Source organism: Pocillopora damicornis, chromosome 1 (genome assembly GCF_964200805.1).
Source record: "Pocillopora damicornis chromosome 1, jaPocDami1.2, whole genome shotgun sequence".
In the NCBI taxonomy this organism is placed as follows: Eukaryota; Metazoa; Cnidaria; class Anthozoa; order Scleractinia; family Pocilloporidae; genus Pocillopora; species Pocillopora damicornis.
Window position 1 is genome coordinate 19,547,075 of NC_142670.1, and position 19,252 is coordinate 19,566,326.

Genomic DNA, 19,252 nt, shown 5'->3' on the forward strand with positions numbered 1-19,252 from the left:
AAATGACAGTTGATAAACAACTGTCAGAAGCTGGAACAAGCTTTTCCGCTTACGGATGATATAAAGCCCGGTTACTGAGCAAAGACAAAAGAAATAGCGATCTTTTCTTTCTTGCTGTGGATTCAAGGCATTTTGTAGGAGCATAGGCTTAAAGCAACGAGATAAATCAAGCAAAAAAATGACGCTTAAATTATAAAGTGACACATTATGAGCGTAAAAATTACTTGAGTCTTTCCTTTCCTACAAGGAAAAAATGTATCTGTGTTGAAAATAAAATACTTATAAATTAAATAAACTAATTGGACACTCTCATGAGTAGATCATAATTGGAAAATGTCACGTGAACCGGAAACAAATCGGTACCCACACCTTTCCCTGTTCGTTTGTTTTTGTTTGCTTGTTTGCACAGAGGAATGTCAAAGCTTTTACTTTCTTTGGGTTTTTTGTCTTGTTTGTCTTTTTTTTTTCGGAGAAGAGACTTTTTGAGAAAAGGCCGCATTTAATTCCCTTGTGTCTTGTTGGAGTGTGCCATTCGAATTTAGTTTTTTTGAAGGAAAGACCAGATTTACACACGCCATTGCAGCAAACAAACGAGGAAACTCTCACAACTTCAAAATAAGAAATTTGAATTTACTCACAATTACTTTCCTCGCCGTTTACTTAATGAACAGAGGTAAATCTTCGTACACGAATGAATCGGGTATGAGAGAGAATAATACTTTCCGTTAGATCATTGGCTGTTTTTGAAGAAAACATTGGAGAGAAAGTCCTTGCCAAACTATTTCCGTTGTTTTTCAAATGTTCTTACGCATTTTTTTGTTACGCACTCTCCAATTGACAGGTGTCAGATTGTGACAGATACTTGTAAAAATAATGTTTCAAAGTTTGTTTGGAAGCCTTTTAAATCACCTTTATCGTGACAGAAATAAAAATGTTTCGCTAAGACATCTCTCTTGAATTTGCATCACCTCTATTTTAACTACCATTTACTCGCTAAGATTAGTCACATTTAGAATAACTTAGAACGCGGCTTTGTTAAACAATAACTAACTCCGTTTAATTAACGGACCCATAATTTTTTTGTGGGAAAAGATAGACTAATTATGCCATCTTTCTGTTTTCAAAACAAACTAGTTTTCTGAAGGTTGTGAATAAGAGTCCTCCTCTTTCCTCTAAATTTCGTATTAATGGGAGCGGCCATCTGATTCCATTGCTCGCTAAAAAATGGCGAGTCAAACTTTCCAGTGAGAGTGTTAGACATGTTCAACTGTTGTTTCTGTGAGACAGTAGAGTAGCTAGTGATACTTTGAACGTTTTTGTGTCCTGAAAGTTGCATAACATCAGTTGGCAGCACGTCGCTGTTTCCAGATTTTCCATTATTTACTTCCAAAGTAAAACCGGTGCATCGTGGGTTTTCATTTCCGCGGGTCGCTTTTCTGCGTAGACTTTGTAGGCCTTTACTGGACATTCTGGTCGTTCGACACAGCAAAAATTTTCAGTGCAATGGCTCTTACATTCCGTGGCTCGTTTCCTGAACGAGTTTTGGTTTCTCTTTCATTGAATTGGAGGTACTGCTGCCCTGTGGAAGTTTTGACAAAGTTTTACGTCTCCCCTTGAACACATTTGTCTATGCTCCTTGCAGCCTAGTAACTTAAAATGGATTATGCTGTTGAGCCATACCGTGTTTAAAAGCGCTTCTGCCGTGAAACTTCCCAAGAACAGAACTTGAATATCTTCCTCACTTAAAGCAGCAGAAGCATTAGACTTGTTGCCCATGCCTTTCCGTTTTAGATCCCTTTGCTTTGACTGAAGCGCTTTCCGAGTTTGCTCGAACTGGACGTTTTTCATAAGACAAAGTCCATAGTTTATTTTTTCTTCGAATTAGGCTCACATTCCTAGTTGTCTTCTTTTTTGCGAACCATTATATGGAACTCGCTGAGAAACTTGTTCAGTGCTTGAGGAGTCATTAGTTTATTTGCCTCGTAATGCAATGCACGTATGTAGCGATGAATGAAATAACGAATAACGGCGCCACCGTCACTCCGCCGTTAATGTTCATCTAATTATAAGTTTATTCCGATTTCTTCGAGAAGTTGACATCATCCTGGTGTAGCGTGAGATTTTTAAGGTAAACGCACAAGAAGATAACACCGAGCGCCGAAGGCCGTCCAAAGGAATGAATCTAGGAGCATGCTCTTACAGATGATTTTAAATCGAAAGTGCCATTTCCTGCATTTTTTATTTCAATACTGAGTGATAAAGAAAACAATAGGTCGCTTAGGGCGAAGAGTCAACTTTCGGCGGATGGGATTGAGAATTTTCTCTTCTAAATGCTGATTTATGGCATCAACAAGCATAAAGAAGCTTCAAAGTGCTCAATTCAGGCGTCAACCATAAGTTGTATACGTAAATTTGATATATAGTTGAGTCCTCTCTTTGTGTAGTGTTGTTTGTAATTTTCGAAAATGAGCCCGCTTTGCTAAAAAAATTAAACCGAAATCACAATATATTTTTGAATTTACTTACTCCTCTCTCTTATTTTAGTTATTCTGAATAAAAATGTCATCGGGAACAAGTTTGACTTTAAGCAGAGGCGAGATTGAAAGTTGCATGGTTACGGTCATGGCAGCAGAGGCAAATAGGTGTCAGGCCAAAACATAATTTTTAGTGTCAAAAACCATTGAAAAATAAAAAAAATTACGTGATTTGTTTTTATAAATGATCGATCTAAATATGCGAAGCGAAAAAGTTCTTCAAACAAGAATTTTATGAAAAAACGATCCATTTATGGTGGTTACTGACTATCAAAAAATAGGCCTTCGAGCGTAGAACCGATTTTCGCACGGGAAAAACTTAGTTTTTATTATCCCGGGAAATCAAGGTTGCTTCGTATACTTTTAGACTAAGACCGATTCATCGGAATAGTTTTAAAGAGATCAATTTTTTTGAACCGAAATGCACCGGTCCGCTTCTAGAGAGACTACGACTTAAATCTCTAGAAACCTTATCTGCATATTCCACTGGGAGATGTGGCAGTGCATTGAAGTTGCCCTGATCTGAACACTGTAGCAAATAATCTCTCACAGCTGTTGTTTTACAAACTAACAAATTGTTCTAACTCGACATCTGTACAGCACTACAAGCTTCTGAACTTACGGTATTTTTCAGGAATATTAAAACACCTAAAACTGAGTAAATTGAATAGCGCGTTCAACCACTTTCTTTTTTTTTTTTTTTGCTTTTCCTACGAAATTTACTATTCGAACCAAAGAGGAAGAATTGTACACTTGTTTTATGATAGAAATAATAATGATAATAATAAAGAAGACACAAAAATGAGAAAGCAAAGGAAACCCAGGCATTGAAAAGTTTCTCTTAACGAGCCTCGTTTCCATGTTCTTGAGGGTCTCCAAATGGCCTTAAGCCATAATTTTTTACAAAAATAGATTTCAATCCTAAAATATCTCTTTCATGATTAAAACCCCTAACCAAGTTTATACGCAAAATTTGAGCCAAATCAGTGGGCCTGTCTGTCCGCAGCTTTTCCATCTGGCCTCTTTTTTATAGACTATCGCTTTTGATAAGGCCGAACCAACACTTGAAAGAGGAAATTTTATCAAATCGCTCGGTTCAGGAAAAATCGTTCGCTACATACATCACAGTGAACTTGTGATTGAAATTTGCGAATTAAATTAAAAAAAAGGGCAAAATTATGAAAATCGTCTCAGCTATTTCAAATGCTCTTTGCATAAAATATAATAATTGTTTGTGTTCTCCCCTTATTTTACAACGGTAAGGAAAAGCCCATTTAAGAAACTCAAATATCATGTTGTTTCCCATGCCGACATTGGCCGAACGTTACTACAATAAAGAAGGAAAAAAAAGGATTTTGGCCTTTTTTTTTCTTTTTGCCGCAAATATTCTATTAGCAGCCTCGGAACGGATCTGGTTTGTAAATTTTTTCGGTGCTTGAACTTGGCAGCTCAATTTAAAAGAAAATTAAGAGCTAATGTCAACGTGCATCAGACAAACAGCGGCAAATCACCCAAAATTTGCTTTCACTCCTACTTTCATGTTTGGTAGCCCAATATGTCGTAATAATTGTGGTGTAGTTTTTTTGTGAAAATATATTTTAGTTTTCGAGAAATAACTTTTTTAGTTTGACCGCTCAAATATGCAAATTTTGACCGTGACTATTACCCGAGTTGTGTGACCTTATGTAACGAATTTACTTGACCTTCAGTATTTCTGTCAACATAAACTTCTGTTTTATCAACTAAACTTAATTCCTTGTCATTACTGAAGCTGGCAAAGAAATATTTAGGTTTTGGTGAATACTTTTGTCCGACATACTTCTCCTATGTCGAAAAGTAGCATCTAAACAAAGACAGTTTTAACAATAACCGATATGACACAATCTACTGAGCTTCCACATTTAAAAAACAAAAGCATGGTTATAAAAAAAGTTACTGTGAAATATTTCCTTGTGTATTTGTGCTGTTCCATCTTGAGACCAACTCAAAGTCCAGGAAAATTTACTTGCTAGCGACTATGAAATATACATGGTGTTCATACATCTACTCCATCTCATTATATTAGTTGTATGACAAGTGTGACACATATATATAAATTCAAAGATGAAACAACCCCCGAAATATTAAAAGATGGTTTTCTTTCCTATTTGCATGATATCTAGAAAAACCTTCCAGGAATTATTGCATTCAGAAAATTAAAATGTCCAGATCCATCTATGTTTCCTTTGCCGGCGGAAGTCAAAGAATGTTTACAGAAGCTAATCTGATTGACAAGCTATATGCTGATTTAGCTAGTTTATCTGTTGTATAAGTGTCTCATCTTACATAATAATATAGAGATTTGCTGTTCATTTAAGTCGTTCGCTGGTGGAACTTGTGGGTTTAGTTATCGAGAAGACCGAAGTTGCATATCCCTAGTCGTTCCCTTGTGTAGTTGTCAAAAAGACATTTCAAGTCACTTGCGGAGTTGCAAGTTTTAAATTATTTGGTCGGGTGCCGGCATCTTCGAGACGCCAAAAGATATCGATGATTTTACAATTTGCCCCACTCAGATCAAATATCAGTATTGGGTGGAGTCGTGATTCCAATAGTAGAGGCGGAGTGTCTGAAGAAGAGTGCGGCCGTAATAAAATTAGGGTTAAGTCGATTCCGAAAGCCGATAGGGGGATTGGCAAGCGTGTATCACAGATGGTACTCAAGATGTCTGAAAAATTCATACAACCTGGCTCTGGTATGTAGGCTATACTTACCACCTTGTGCAAAATTACGCGTCCCGTCAGACTTATGTTTCGATCTGGAATTGGTCAATAGGCTACCAAATATCCAGACAGAGGCAGAGTTTTATATAGTAATGTCTGAGCACTTTGTTGGCTTCCCGTCGTCTAGCGGGACGGGTGATTATGCACACGGTGATATAGGGACCTGGCCCTTCTATACTAGCTACTAAACGCTGACAAAACTTTTTTCTCTTCACCAAAAAATCACATCAAAATTTGTCTTAAGTGTGCTGCACGTATCAGCACACTTATCAGTCGGGATAACAGCATCTCCAGCAGCAGCCAAATAGGTAGGAAGCTCGGCTTTGAGACCGTCGGTGATAGCATCACTATCCAGGAAAGGGAATGCTCTCAGGGACTCTACTAATGCATTTGTGGGCTTAAGCCACTGGATCCTAACGGAGCAGAATAGTCTGGCAGCCTGAATGCTACCACTACATCATAAAGATCGACATTAAACTTTCTCAGAAACCACTTAATTGCCGGCTCAACACAAGCCTTCGCACTCCGTTCGAGTGCTGTTACGTTCTGATCTAGGTCTTCCTCCGCATCTATAGTTGCAATTGCACGGACGTTAGGGAAACAAGGAGCTTGATAAAGTTGGGAAACGGTGCTTAGTTTCACTTAACAAGCAAAAGCAAAAGCAAAAGGACCATCACCCTTAAAAAAATGCGTGGCTTTCACAAAATGTTCGCCAACATCAAAAGTAGCGGCAAGCTCGAGCTTCAAGCTCAATAGTGGCTGAAAAGGTTGTGGTTATCCATCGTGGTGAATAACGATAGAAGCTAAGTTTTTGTCACGATGAAGTCACGTGTGGTGTAGATTGAGACGTTTTGACTCCATACTGCTAATCTTCTTCAGGCGATGAGGTCGACTGGTCATGCGTGATCTTATAAAGCATGGCGCTCTGCTGTGATTAGTTGTTTTTCAACAGCTCTAATAGGTGCATTTCGATCCTTGCAGTTCATTTAGTGATTTGCTCCCTCGGCGGTCCGCTGTCGCACGGCTCTCCTGTTGCTGTGTTTTTTGATCGTGGGCATCCACGCTTCTGAAATTTCTATTCCACTATCCCTGTTGATGTTGTTAGCGTGAAGTCTTATATGAATTGTCTCTATGACCCTGTGGGTGAGTAATAATGGTCACGATCAATAAACTGTACTTCGTTCCAGAGTGGCTTGTGTCCGGTGTTGTGGGCATGCTCTGAAACGGCGGAGGTCTCGGTACGGGCGAGTCGAATGTCTCTTGTTTCTGCAAGAAAGAAAAAGGATAACCATTAGAAACCAGAACAGATGACAGATGTTTTTTCTCCTCGGAGATGATGGAGGGTTTTGTTACGAGACATTTGGCACGCTCGTAAAGGCACTTAACAATACCGGGCTTTACTGATTGAGGGTGGTGTTAATCATGCGCTAAGTATTGATCGGTGTGCGTGGGCTTCCTGTATACGCTGGTGGTGAGGCGGCCGTCAGGTTCTCTTAAAATTGCGGTGTCTAGGAAGGCGAGTTTGTTGTCTTTTTCTGTCTCCATGGTGAAGCAGATGGAAGGCTGCTGGCTGTTTAGATGCTGTAAGAAGTCATCTACTTCTTCGCGATCCAGGATGGTAAAGGTATTTTCCACCAGATCCTAGGCTCGCAGGATGATGTATTTATCGCTTGTTCTTCGAAACTCTCCATGTTACGGGTAGCGCCGTTTTTTTGCTCGTAAATCGATCTGTTATACTGGAAGAAAAAGTGTGAAAAAATGCTTTTTAACCACATAATGCCAAAAAAATTGCCAGTATAATCGGGAAGGGCCTACCCTAAGGTACGTTTTACATAATTCCAAAATGAGTTTAGTTCCGGAAAGAAATGAATTTCATACCGCGGTTACATTTAAGATAATTTAGCCTGTTAAAAAAAAAAAATTTATGTCCTTTTCTGTCTTTTTCTATGCTTCCCTCGCTCCAAGAGGATTCATACAGATATGACTCTGGTATCATGTGACAACCGGGATGAACTCGTTCTTCAACAAAACTCATTCCGATATCATGTAAAAGGCCCCCTAAAAGATTTTATCCCCAAAACATAATCTTTACGATTTTTCCCTTTAAAATGCCATTAGCAGAATTCCTGAGACTTAAAAAGCGTTGTAAAGGCATGATATAAAATCTGGAATTTACTTTATTTCTCATTCAGAAACCAAAAAATAATAATGCATGATTGAAAGGGACGGCAGTATCAACAATAGTTATTTGAACCTCAACGTACCTCAATCAAACAACGTAGCCTGAAATAGTCTTCTAGGGTGAGCTTTTACAAAAGCCTCGCAGATCTCGTCTACTTCGAATCTCTCCGGGTAATGCATGGCGATCACGGCGAGATCTGAGAAGTGCTCTTCAGACATCGTTGATCTGGTGCAGGTCTTGATCCGTTTCATGAGTGAAAAGGACCGCTCAGCTTCCGCACTACTGATTGGTAGGGTGCATGCAATTAGAAGAAGACGATGGATGTTTGGAAAAGTATCCTCGTCACACGCACCAAGTGCTAATAGAAGATTGTTTGGAAGTTCCTTCTCTGCTGACTGCCACATAGTTTGCCATCGTCGCAGCTCATTTCCAAGGGATTTGGGAAATGGAAGGTCATTCTCCCAGAACAACATGCCTTTTGCTGCTTCAGATAGCTCCTGGGAGTTATTAACTATGATTGAGGGTACTAGATAAAGCAAGTGACGGGCGTGGCGATCCTCGCCAGAAAATCGGTCTTGCATTTGAATAATCAGGGAATCAAGAAGGGGAATAGCAACAGATCTTTTTGTAATGGTCAATTGGAGTAGAACTGGGAATGTTTGAGCGATTCCTCTGTATGCTAGTCTTTCTGGGTACAGCTTCAACGATTCCTAGTTTCCCAGGAAGGTCTAACATTTCTTTGTACCAGACTTGAAAGTCAACGTCAATGTTTTTTCTAGCAGACTTGATGTTTCCAATTACTTCGTCAACCATAGTGTAAGCTTCAAAAATATCTTGATCTTGTTTCTGCAGCTTTGATGCAAGAGCTTTAACTTCATCAAGAATATTCTTGGTTGTAATGAAAATCACTACAGTCTGGAATGTCAACAAAGAGGCTTTCAGTCCCTGGGCTTTTGTGATAGTATCTGTGTCCCAATTCCAGCTTCCAGTAGACGATTTCAAATGTGGGTACTCGTGGGGGGAAATAACTGCATCTAGAAAGGTGACAAGGAGCTCATACATTTCCAGGAAAACATCTAGGCACGTGTGTCTTTCCACCCAGCGTGTCTTGCAAAGACCTGGAGGCTTGTTGTGAGAATTCTCAGGCAGGTATTCTTTCAGTGTCAACTCGAACAGCTGCTGCCGCTTTGGGCTGTTATTTAAAAATAGATATGCCTCGTTAATCAGGCCTATCAAATTTCGCACTTCTGGCAGTTTGCATGTTGCTGCGATGGAGAGGTTCAGGCAGTGAGCATAGCAATGCGTGTAAAGAGCTAACGGACTGGTCTCTTTTATCTTCGCCTGCACTCCTTCCTTTCCACTTGACATAACGGAGGCTCCATCATATGCCTGACCACGGATGTTGCTAGGATCCAAAGAAATAGATGGGTCAGAGAGAGATTCCAAAATCTTTCTTGAAATCATGGCGGCATCTGTTCGTTCCAAGTGCATGAAACTAATTAGGTATTTTTTGACATGAGGATCGTTTGGCGTTGACTGGTCCACAAACCTCAAGCATAAAGATAAGATTTCCTGGTTTGAGTGTGGATCTGTACGCTCATCTGCTATAATCGTGAAAGGAAGGTCCTTGGTCCTTAGGTCTTTTGTCAGCCTTTCCTTAATTTTTGACGCATACACGTGAATGACATCATTCTGGATAGTTTTGCTGGTATATCTTGCTTGTCTGTTTGATGACAAGAGGTGCTTCTGAAGAGAGTCGTTTCCTTTCGCCAGTAATTGTGGCAGGGCAACAAAGTTTCCTCTGTTAATTTCATAACTAGAAAAATCAACACGATCATCACGATGACCTCTAAAGGCCAGACTCTGCTTCGCCAGAAACTCTACAGCTAAAACAATCTGTCGTAGAATTTCTTTGTTCTCAGTGGCTTGATTGGCTACGGACGTCGCCAGCTGGGAATCAACTCTACACCTGTCAGGATTCTCAAAAGTTTGTTTGAAGAGATCTGCCTGTTCAGTTGCATATTTATGCATCACAGATTGCTCATGACAGTTGAGGATGCCATCCTTGCCAAGTGCCTTAGTGTACGATTTCTGGTATGGTGCTGTGACCAATACACCTGGTGTTGTTCCCTTGGTAACTTTGTGAGGGAATAAGATACAGTGACTACAAATACCACCTTCAAGTAAGTTACTGTAGCAAAGCCAGGGAAACTGTTTTAGCCATTTGGATTGAAGAGAAACTTTCCACGTCTTCTTTCCTTTGGTAACTTGATGAGAATGAAGTATATCGGACTCAGAATGCTTCCAGTGAAACGTAAGGTATTGCATTCTTTTTTCATCTGTAATTTCCTGCGATAATCGCTTCAAAACACCCCACGAGCCTTCAGCAGCTTTCACAACAGTACCCAAATCGATCTTTGTGCCTGTGGTTGAACCAGAAGTGGCAGCCACAGGGCCTTTTGTAACTACATCTAAAATTTATAAAAACAACTACTTGTATACATTTATAACCCCTAATATCTTAGTCCCTTACCTACTTCAAATAACCTCAATAAAAATTGAACACACATACTTTTTATTTGACAAAATTTCAATTGACAATATTTGAAGTTGTCATACACACAAATTAAAAAAAAAATACCATAGCCTGCTGATACAAAATGTCTTGGTTAGACCTTCAGTAAATGTTATAATAAACTATTTTCTATAACACAACACTGTTATGCCACCGTGTTATATAACATATTGTTACTCTTAGCGGCAAACAAAACTAACGTCATATTCTTCCCCTAGAGCATAGATATGTTCTTTATCTTCAGAACTGCAAGATATTTCAAGAAACTGAAGGTGATTCAATTTTTGCAAAATCAGTCTTATGTCTTCCCTCGCAAGGCTTACACCAACCAGGCACAGAACATTCAATAAGCATAAAGAGGCAGTAATTGTTGCCACTTGATTGGCAGTGAATCCTACTCGGTTGAGCGATTATATTCTAAGATTTCTTAATTGCTTTAAAATAGCAGTACAACAAAAGGTATCTATTTTTTGACAGTCATTAAGGATCAAGGTTTCAAGAGGAGAGGACTCAATCAATAGGAAATTAAGGGATGATATCGGTTGTCCACTTAAATCCAAATATCTTAAATGTTTAGAAAATTCTATACTATTTCCTAGTAATGCTTCCAGCCTCATTTCGGATGTTGTCATTTCGATGTATCTTATGGATAAATATCTGAACCCACTGGAGTGTGACATGATGTTCATAAATTGTTCTTCACTTAAATATGTTATGTGCCACTCATCAAGAAGGAGGCAACTCCACAGAATATTGTTATTGTTTACAATGTGCCTCCACCTTCGTGAGACCAGGCACAATGTTTTAAGCATCTCTTTAAGGGAGAAGTTTTTAAACACCTCGACCAATACCTCATCAGGCAAAGCTGTGTACAAAACGAAATTAACACTAGTCAGTTTTACTTGGAATTCTCCAGACTTCTTGCATCATTTGAATAAATACTTTTTTTTCTCGGACTGGTCAATATAAGTTTAATATTCAGATAAAAAAAAAAATTCGAATTTTCTACCTTCGATCCCGGATACTCCAGCTTGATCGTCTGGGTTGCTGAGTTTTGGCAAGTTGTTCGGAGGAGCAGAACAGCTTCTTTCTGTATTTATCATGACAGTTCATTTAGAGAAGTATTAATTAAGTCTTTATATCATGATAAATTTTAATGTATCTGCCTCGGTTTAATGACAATTTTATTTCTGCTTACCTTCGTTAATACCTTCATTATCACTCGCAGATTCTTCAGACCTTGATTCGTCAGTCGCTGAATCTGCAAAATGTTTATATTTGAAAGGAATGATTATCTCGCCAGCCAGTTGGCAAGATGGCGGCGTGATGGAAAACGCATGCACTTTGTTTATAAATTACACGGTATGTCGAGGATGCTGGCTGTTGAAAACAGTTTTTGGTGTTATAGAATTAAATTAAAGTACTTCTTTTGAAAAAGAACCACGAACGTACTTGATTTCTTTGCATAAAAGTCTGTTATTTTCTTCATTTTCCGTCAAACGTTGCACTCACTTCAACGACACTCAAGCATTCGGTCGGTCTCAATCCCCCTCGTTTACTTTTCAATGAATGTCACCTGTTCGTGTCGCCTGTTTTAATATACCTGAACCTGATACGACCTTTGCGAAATGTACATTATCTTTTCATAACTTGACAAGCAGTCGAATGGTAAAAGTGAAATAACTTCGTAAAAACAATTTTATTCCATTTTTTTTAGGAAGAATCAAGCAAAATAACAATAACAAAAAAAAGCTGCTCAAAGGGGGGGTTGCAACCCCCTCAACCCCTCCCCTGGATCCGCCTCTGTACCCAGGCATATTATAATAATCGAAACAGCTAATAAAATCATAAATAAACAAAGTAAGAGTGTTATGTTAGATTTTTTTACAAATTGTAGAGATTTATGCCAGTAAACGGTGGCGATAGGTAAGCACACCATGTATATTTCATAGTCGCTAGCAAGTAAATTTTGCCGGACTTTGAGTTCGTGTCAAGATAGAACAACAAAAATACACAAGGAAATTTTTACAGTTACTTTATAACCATCCTTTTGTCTGTTCTAATCTGGAAGCTCAGTAGATTCTGTTATATCGGTCATTGTTAAAACTGTCTTTGTTTTGATGCTACTTTTTGACAAAGGGAAAGTATGTCGGACAAAAAAATTCACCAAAAAGTAAATCGTTCTTTGCCAGCTTCAGTAGTGACAGGGGGTTAAGTTTAGATCATAAAACAAAGGATTATGTCAACAGAAATACCGGAGGCCAAGCATATTCGTTACACGAGGTCACACAACTCGGGTAATATTCACGGTGAGAATTTGCATATTTCAGCGGTCGAACGAGGAAAGTCATTTCTCGAAAACTAAAATATATTTTCCCAAAAAAGCTGCACCACAATTATTAGGACTTATGGGGCTACAAAATATTAAAGTAGAGGTGAAAACGAATTTTGGGTGACTTGCCAAAATGTCTCAAATTTGTTTCATGGATACTGACATCCCCTCTTAGTTGGATTGAAGGAAAATACTGACACACTTCGGCGTTTTTGATTCTTTGTGATGACTTTTTGCGAATAAATTTTATCCGAGACCATGTTAAGTACTCAATTAAATGACGCTCATTTTATTGTACTTGTTTCCTTCGACTCACGAGAGGAAATAACAGTTCAATTGATTTATTGCTATGCAGCGTGTGGTTGTGTTTTTAAAAACGGCGTGGGCACATATCTTTTTTTTCTTGAAGGCACCCGCGAGTATATGTAAGAACAGTCTATTAGTTACAAGGGGTGCTATTTTCTGGAATACAATTACATTCAAACATCTGCATAGAGCAAAAATGAACGATGGACTAGAGATTTGAAACTGAGCAAGATTCATGAACAAAGAGACTTTCATTTCAAAGCGACATCCACCTGAACCTTCGATTTAAGTAATGACGATTTTATAAATTTCTAATGGATTCAGTATTAAACATTCAGTATTCAGTATTTCAGTAACTTGTAAATTATTGCAAACCTAGTACTCAGATACAAGACCACATAAGCATCAGCTTAAAGTATTATCATGCTGAAATAAAGTGGACGCATGTATTAATTAATTAATTAATTTTGGCATTTGGGATTTACACGGAAGGCATTGAATTAGTTTGATAATATCACTAGATACTACTCAGTTATAAGGTCAGGTGACACGTTTAGACTATACCCGAGAAAAATATTTATGGATTATGAAACGAGGCTTTGTTGCAAAGACGATTGTTGATGATCAACTGTCGGAAGCTGAAACGAGCTCCTCCGCGTGCGGTTAATATAAAGCCCGGTTACTAAGACAAGGGAAAAAGAAATGGCAATTTTTTCTCTCTTTCTTTCAAAGAATTTTCGTTGGAGCATAGGTTAAGAGCACTGAGATAAATCAAGCTAATAAAGAACTCTTAGATTATTAAGTGACAAATTATGAGGTTAAAAATTAATTGAGTCTTTCAATTCCTACAAGGAAAAAGGTGTCTATGTTAAAAATAAAATTCTTATAAATTAAATAAACTAATTGGACACTCTAGCGAGTAGATCATGATTGAGAAATGTTACGTGAACCGGAAACAAAATGGTACCCACACCTTTCCCTGTTCGTTTGTTTTTGTTTGCTTGTTTGCACAGAGGGATACCAAAGGTTTTGCTTTCTTTGGCTTTTTGTTTTATTTTGTCTTTTTTTTTTTTTTGAGAAGAGAAGAGAAGTAACAACTGTTTTTCGAGCACTCTTTTTCCTAGAACTTAGTTGTTTTATACCATGCAATTGAATATACAATAACTTATTTTGATAGGCAGTTGAACAACAACCAGCTGAGGAATTTACCATCAGGCATTTTTAGTAGTAATACCCATCTAGAGTGGCCGCATGGCATTCGAAACATGCATTAGTTCAGGAAAATTTGTTCGCGAAATAGATTATCAAAGAAACATTTGTAAGGAAATTTGCCAACGGAATTATTCTGGGATAGAATTTCGCTCTTTGAACCTTTTCCTCTTCCTTAAATAGCCTCATTAACAAGTCAAGAATTTTCAATGTGGTTCAGTACTCAGGTTTGTGTTTCAATTTTGCTCTAAATATTCTCGTTTGGACGAAGAGATAAAAAATTAAAAAAAAAAGGAAAAATGTGACATCCCCATTTACAGATTATTTTGTAATAATTGTGAGTTTATTTTAGGCCTTTCTATCAGAGCATGAGAACAGAAATAATAACTTTTTTTAGGGCACTCTTATTCTCTGACCGTTTTTGTTGTATACCATGTAATTAAAAATACATTAATTTATTTGTGATAGGCGGTTGAACAACAACGAGTTAAAGAATTTACCATCAAGCATTTTCAGTAACAATACCCGCCTGTGGGAGCTGTAAGTTTGGAGTCTTTTTGAATATTGGTGTAAGAGCAACGCATGGAATCCGACCTTCAAAGCAGCCGTTTGAATGCGTGGGTGATATTACATATTTGGTTTCTATCCTAATAAAGCTGCATTAACACATTTTCATTTGAAACATGCATCGGTTTAGGAAAATTTGTGCGCTAAATAGATCGTTAAAGAAAAATTTGTAAGGAAATCTTTTAGCGATTATTCCGTGTGGTGCAGTGGTAACGCTTGCGCTCTCTAAATAGGCTTACTGAGGTTCGATTTCCTCTCACAACGACAACGCCGCTTTTTTTTCCTTTTTCTGAAGGAGTGAACAAAATAATTAAATATCTAATATACTTTTTTTTTTATTAACTGACAGTCTATTTTCCAAACTTTATTCCTTTCACTGCCGTCACCTAACCTGTTTGTAAATGCATTATTTTGGTCAGATAAATGATTTTCTAGTCCGCGTTTTATGCCTTATTTACGCTCTCCATAACTAGTAAAGTTTATATGCTAAGATTAGCCACATTTAGGATAACTTAGAACGCGGCTTTGTTCAACAATGGCTAACTCTGTTTAATTAACCGACCCATAATTTTTTTGTGGGAAATGATAGACTAATTGTGCCATCTTTGTGTTTTCAAAACAAACTAGTTTTCTGAAGTCTGCGAATAAGAGTCCTCCTCTTTCCTCTACATTTCGTATTAATGCGAGCGGCCATCTGATTCCATTGCTCACTAAAACATGGCGTGTCAAACGTTCCAGTGAGAGTGTGAGACATTCAACTGTCGTTTCTGTGAGACGGTAGAGTAGCTAGTGATACTTTGAACGTTTTTTCGTCCTGACAGTTGTATACATGATATCAGTTGACAGCACGTCGTTGTTTCCAGATTTAACATTATTTTATTGCCAAAGTAAAACGGTGCATCGTCGGTTTTCATTTCCGCGGGTCGCTTTTCTGCGTAGACTTCGTAGACCTTTACTGGACATTTCTGGTCGTTCGGCACAGCAAACATTTTCAGTGCAATGGCTCTTACATTCCGTGGCTCGTTTCCTGAACGATTTTTGGTTTCTCTTTCATTGAATTCGAGGTACTCCTGCCCTGTGGAAGTTTTGAAAAAGTTTTACGTCTCCCCTTGAACACATTTGTCTATGCTCCTTGCAGCCTAGTAACTTAAAATGGATTATGTTTTTGAGCCATACCGTGTTTCAAAGCGCTTCTGCCGTGGAACTTCCCAAGAGATCCTTCTCAAACAGTACTTGAATATCTTCCTCACTTAAAGCAGCAGAAGTATTAGGCTTGTTGTCCATACCTTTCCGTTTTAGATCCCTTTGCTTTGACTGAGGCGCTTTCCGAGTTTGCTCGAACTGGACGTTTTTCATAAGGCAAAGTCCATACTATATTTTTCTTCGAATGGCGCTGAAAACTGGCGAAGAAAGTCCTTAGGGAATTAGGCTCGTATTCCTCGTTGTGTTCTTTTTTGCGAACCGTTATAAGGAACTCGCTAAGAAACTTGTTCAGCGCTTGAGGAGTCTTTCGTCCACTCGTCTCGTCTTGCCTTTCAAAACAAGAAATTCATGGAACAGAGCAACGTCGTGTTTTTTGTTTGGTTTTTTTTTTGGTGTTTTTCGTCATAAGGCAAAGTCCATAGTTTTTTTTTCTTCAAATGGCGCTAAAAGCTAGCGAAAAATGCCCTTAAGGAATTAGGCTCGTATTCCTAGTTGTCTTCTTTTCTGCGAACCGTTAGAAGGAACTAAACTTGTTCGGTGCTTGAGGGGTCATTCGTTCATTTGGCTCGTCTTGCCTTTGAAAACAAGAAATTCATGGAACAGAGTAACATATTGTTTAGTCTTTTTCTTAGTGTTCTCATTTACTGTCCGTCTATGAACTCTTCTACTGATAAATCTAGGCTCTGAAAACGGTTAATCTGATATTAAGCCATCTTTAAAAAAAAAAAAATGCGCCTAAGCTCTTAGAAATGTGCAATTTGTCGGTCAAGAGGAGCGGCGAGCAAGCGACACGGTTTTTTTTATTAGTGAAAATAATGATAATTGTATGACCAATCAGCTGGCGTCTCTAGCGCGAAGAAACTATTTTTGTCTCGATGAATTTTGGTGCGTAAATCTCGGAATGTATATAATAATGAGTAATACGCGGCTTCGCTCGAAAAGCTTCGTTTTGCGCCGGCTAACTAACGGTTATTTATTTTAAAATTGCCGACTTGCCTAGAGTGACAAACAGCGACCGAGTCGTTAGGGGGACATGGAGCCGGTAATCTGTTGCTAAAGGATTGATAGGGCTTATTAACTGCGTGAAGCGATAAGGATTTATGTTTCACGCGCTAGGATATTTTACGCGGTAAGGATTAACATTTAAAACAGTAATTCATGTGTTCAAACTGAGCTCCTCTGGACCTTGTGAAACACGTCGTGCTCACTGAATTCCTCGTGAAAATCCTGAGGGAAAGTGATTTGTCGTGAGTGTTTCCTCTTTTATTACAACTTTCGAAAAGGACAGGAGATCTTCATTTTCGCTTATATTCTGTTAGTAACGTACTTGACAAACACAAGTGACAAATTAAGCTGGGTTGTAAAAGATAAGTTAGCGTGTTGAGGAAACAAAGGAACTTAGCGTGTTAAAAAAAAAAATCTAGCGAGTTCTAGATTCAAAGCTCTACCGCGCTGGCTAGATATGAAAAATTGACTACCATCATGCTTTCCAGAATCAATTGTTTTTATGTACATATATGCACGGTAAGCGTGTTATGCTACTGGCGCGCGAGCGTGTTATAACGTGCCGTGTGCGTGCGTTCACCTTATTCCCTGAAATCCGTGGAGTGTCACAAATAATAATTGCGATACTGATTTGTGATAGGAAACAAAACCAGGCAATGGGGAAAAAAGTTTTTCTCCGTGCTGATATCCATCATTTCGAGCGCTTAAATTAGGTTTGTGTCCATTGTGTCTTTTTTCCAAGCCTTTTGAGTGTAAAATATTTTTAAAGTCTCTGAGGGGTGGCTGGAATATTTTGGAAATGAGAAATGTGTACAACATTGAACCAGATAAATTGCTTTGCTTTTAGAGAGAGGATTCTTGCGTTCATAAATGTAAAGAAAGTTTTATGAACAGAAAAGTGTAAGATATGATGTAAAATGGAATATGAAAGTAGCCCCAAACAAAAATTTCACAACAAAAAGTTTCTCTGAATCTCGTTGTGAATGACTTTGCATCGGCGATTTTTTTTCAATAAATTAAAGTTTATTACCTGAACAAGCCATTAGTTAATGTAACATGGAGTCGAGTTATTAAGAAAAAACAGAATCTACTGAGCTTCAATCTTTTAAATGACAAAAGGATGGTTATAAAGTTACTTTAGTAGTTTATGACAGTAAACGGTGGCAAGTAGGCACACCATGTGTATTTCATAGTCGCTAGCAAGTAAATTTTGCCGGACTTTGAGTTCGTCTCAAGATGGAACAACACAAATCCACAGGTAAATATTTACAGTAACTTTATAACTATCCTTTTGTCTTTTAAAAGCTAGAAGCTTAGTAGATTCTGTCATGTCGGTCATTGTTAAAACTGTCTTTGTTTTGACGTTACCTTTCGACCTGGGAAAAGTGTGTCGGACAAAAGTATTCACCAAAAAAATAGATATTTCTTTGCCAGCTTCAGCAATGACAGAGGATTAAGTTTTGAGGATAAAACAAAGGATTATGTTGACATAAATATCGGAGGTAAAGTAAATTCATGACACGAGGTCACACAACTCGGGTAATATTCACGGTAAAAATTTGCATATTTGAGCGGTCGAACGAGAAAAGTCATTTCTCAAAAACTAAAATATATTTTCACAAAAAAACTGCACCGCAATTATCAGGACATATTGGGCTACAACATGTGAAAGTAGGAGTAAAAACGAATTTTGAGCTACTGACACCCTCTCTTAGTTGGATTGCTGGAAAATTCTGATACACTTCAGCATTTGATTCTTTGTGATGACTTTTTGCAAATACATTTTATCAGACGCCATGTTTAGTACTCGATTAAATGATGTTCATTTTATTGTACTTGCCTCCTTCGTCTCACGAGAGGAAGTGACAGTTGATAAACAGCTGTCAGAAGCTGAAACAAGCTGTTCCGTTTGCGGATGATATAAAGCCCGGTTACTGAGCAAAGACAAAAGAAATAGCGATCTTTTCTTTCTTGCTGTGGATTCAAGGCATTTTGTAGGAGCATAGGCTTAAAGCAACGAGATAAATCAAGCAAAAAAATGACGCTTAAATTATAAAGTGACAAATTATGAGCGTAAAAATTACTTGAGTCTTTCCTTTCCTACAAGGAAAAAATGTATCTGTGTTGAAAATAAAATACTTATAAATTAAATAAACTAATTGGACACTCTCATGAGTAGATCATAATTGGAAAATGTCACGTGAGCCGGAAACAAATCGGTACCCACACCTTTCCCTGTTCGTTTGTTTTTGTTTGCTTGTTTGCACAGAGGAATGTCAAAGCTTTTACTTTCTTTGGGTTTTTTGTTTTGTTTGTCTTTTTTTTTCGGAGAAGAGAGGTAACAACTTTTTTTCGAGTCCTCTCATTCTTTGAACTTTGTTATCGTATACCATACGATTGAAAATAAATTGACTTATTTTTGATAGGCTGTTGAACAACAACCAGCTGAAGAATTTACCAGGCATTTTCAGTAGCAATACCCATCTGGAGTGGCCCTATGGCTGCAGCCGTATTAACACTTGGACTATGAAATGTCCTTTGAAATATGTATTAGTTCAGGAAAATTTGTTCACGAAATAG

The 19,252-nt window shown here is 38.0% G+C and overlaps 1 protein-coding gene and 1 pseudogene across 1 annotated transcript in view; one reads left to right on the forward strand and one right to left on the reverse strand.

Annotated features, from left to right (window-relative positions):
* LOC149052558 (uncharacterized) overlaps positions 1 to 19,252 on the forward strand; it is a 38,652-nt gene extending 19,400 nt beyond the window's left edge. Inside the window, exons 10-12 of the mRNA XM_089181212.1 lie at positions 13,866 to 13,937; positions 14,366 to 14,437; positions 19,099 to 19,252. Of these exons, the coding sequence (XP_089037338.1) occupies positions 13,866 to 13,937; positions 14,366 to 14,437; positions 19,099 to 19,252 (298 nt within the window). The remainder of the gene's footprint in view (positions 1 to 13,865; positions 13,938 to 14,365; positions 14,438 to 19,098) is intronic.
* On the reverse strand, positions 7,559 to 11,539 carry LOC149052560 (52 kDa repressor of the inhibitor of the protein kinase-like; annotated as a pseudogene).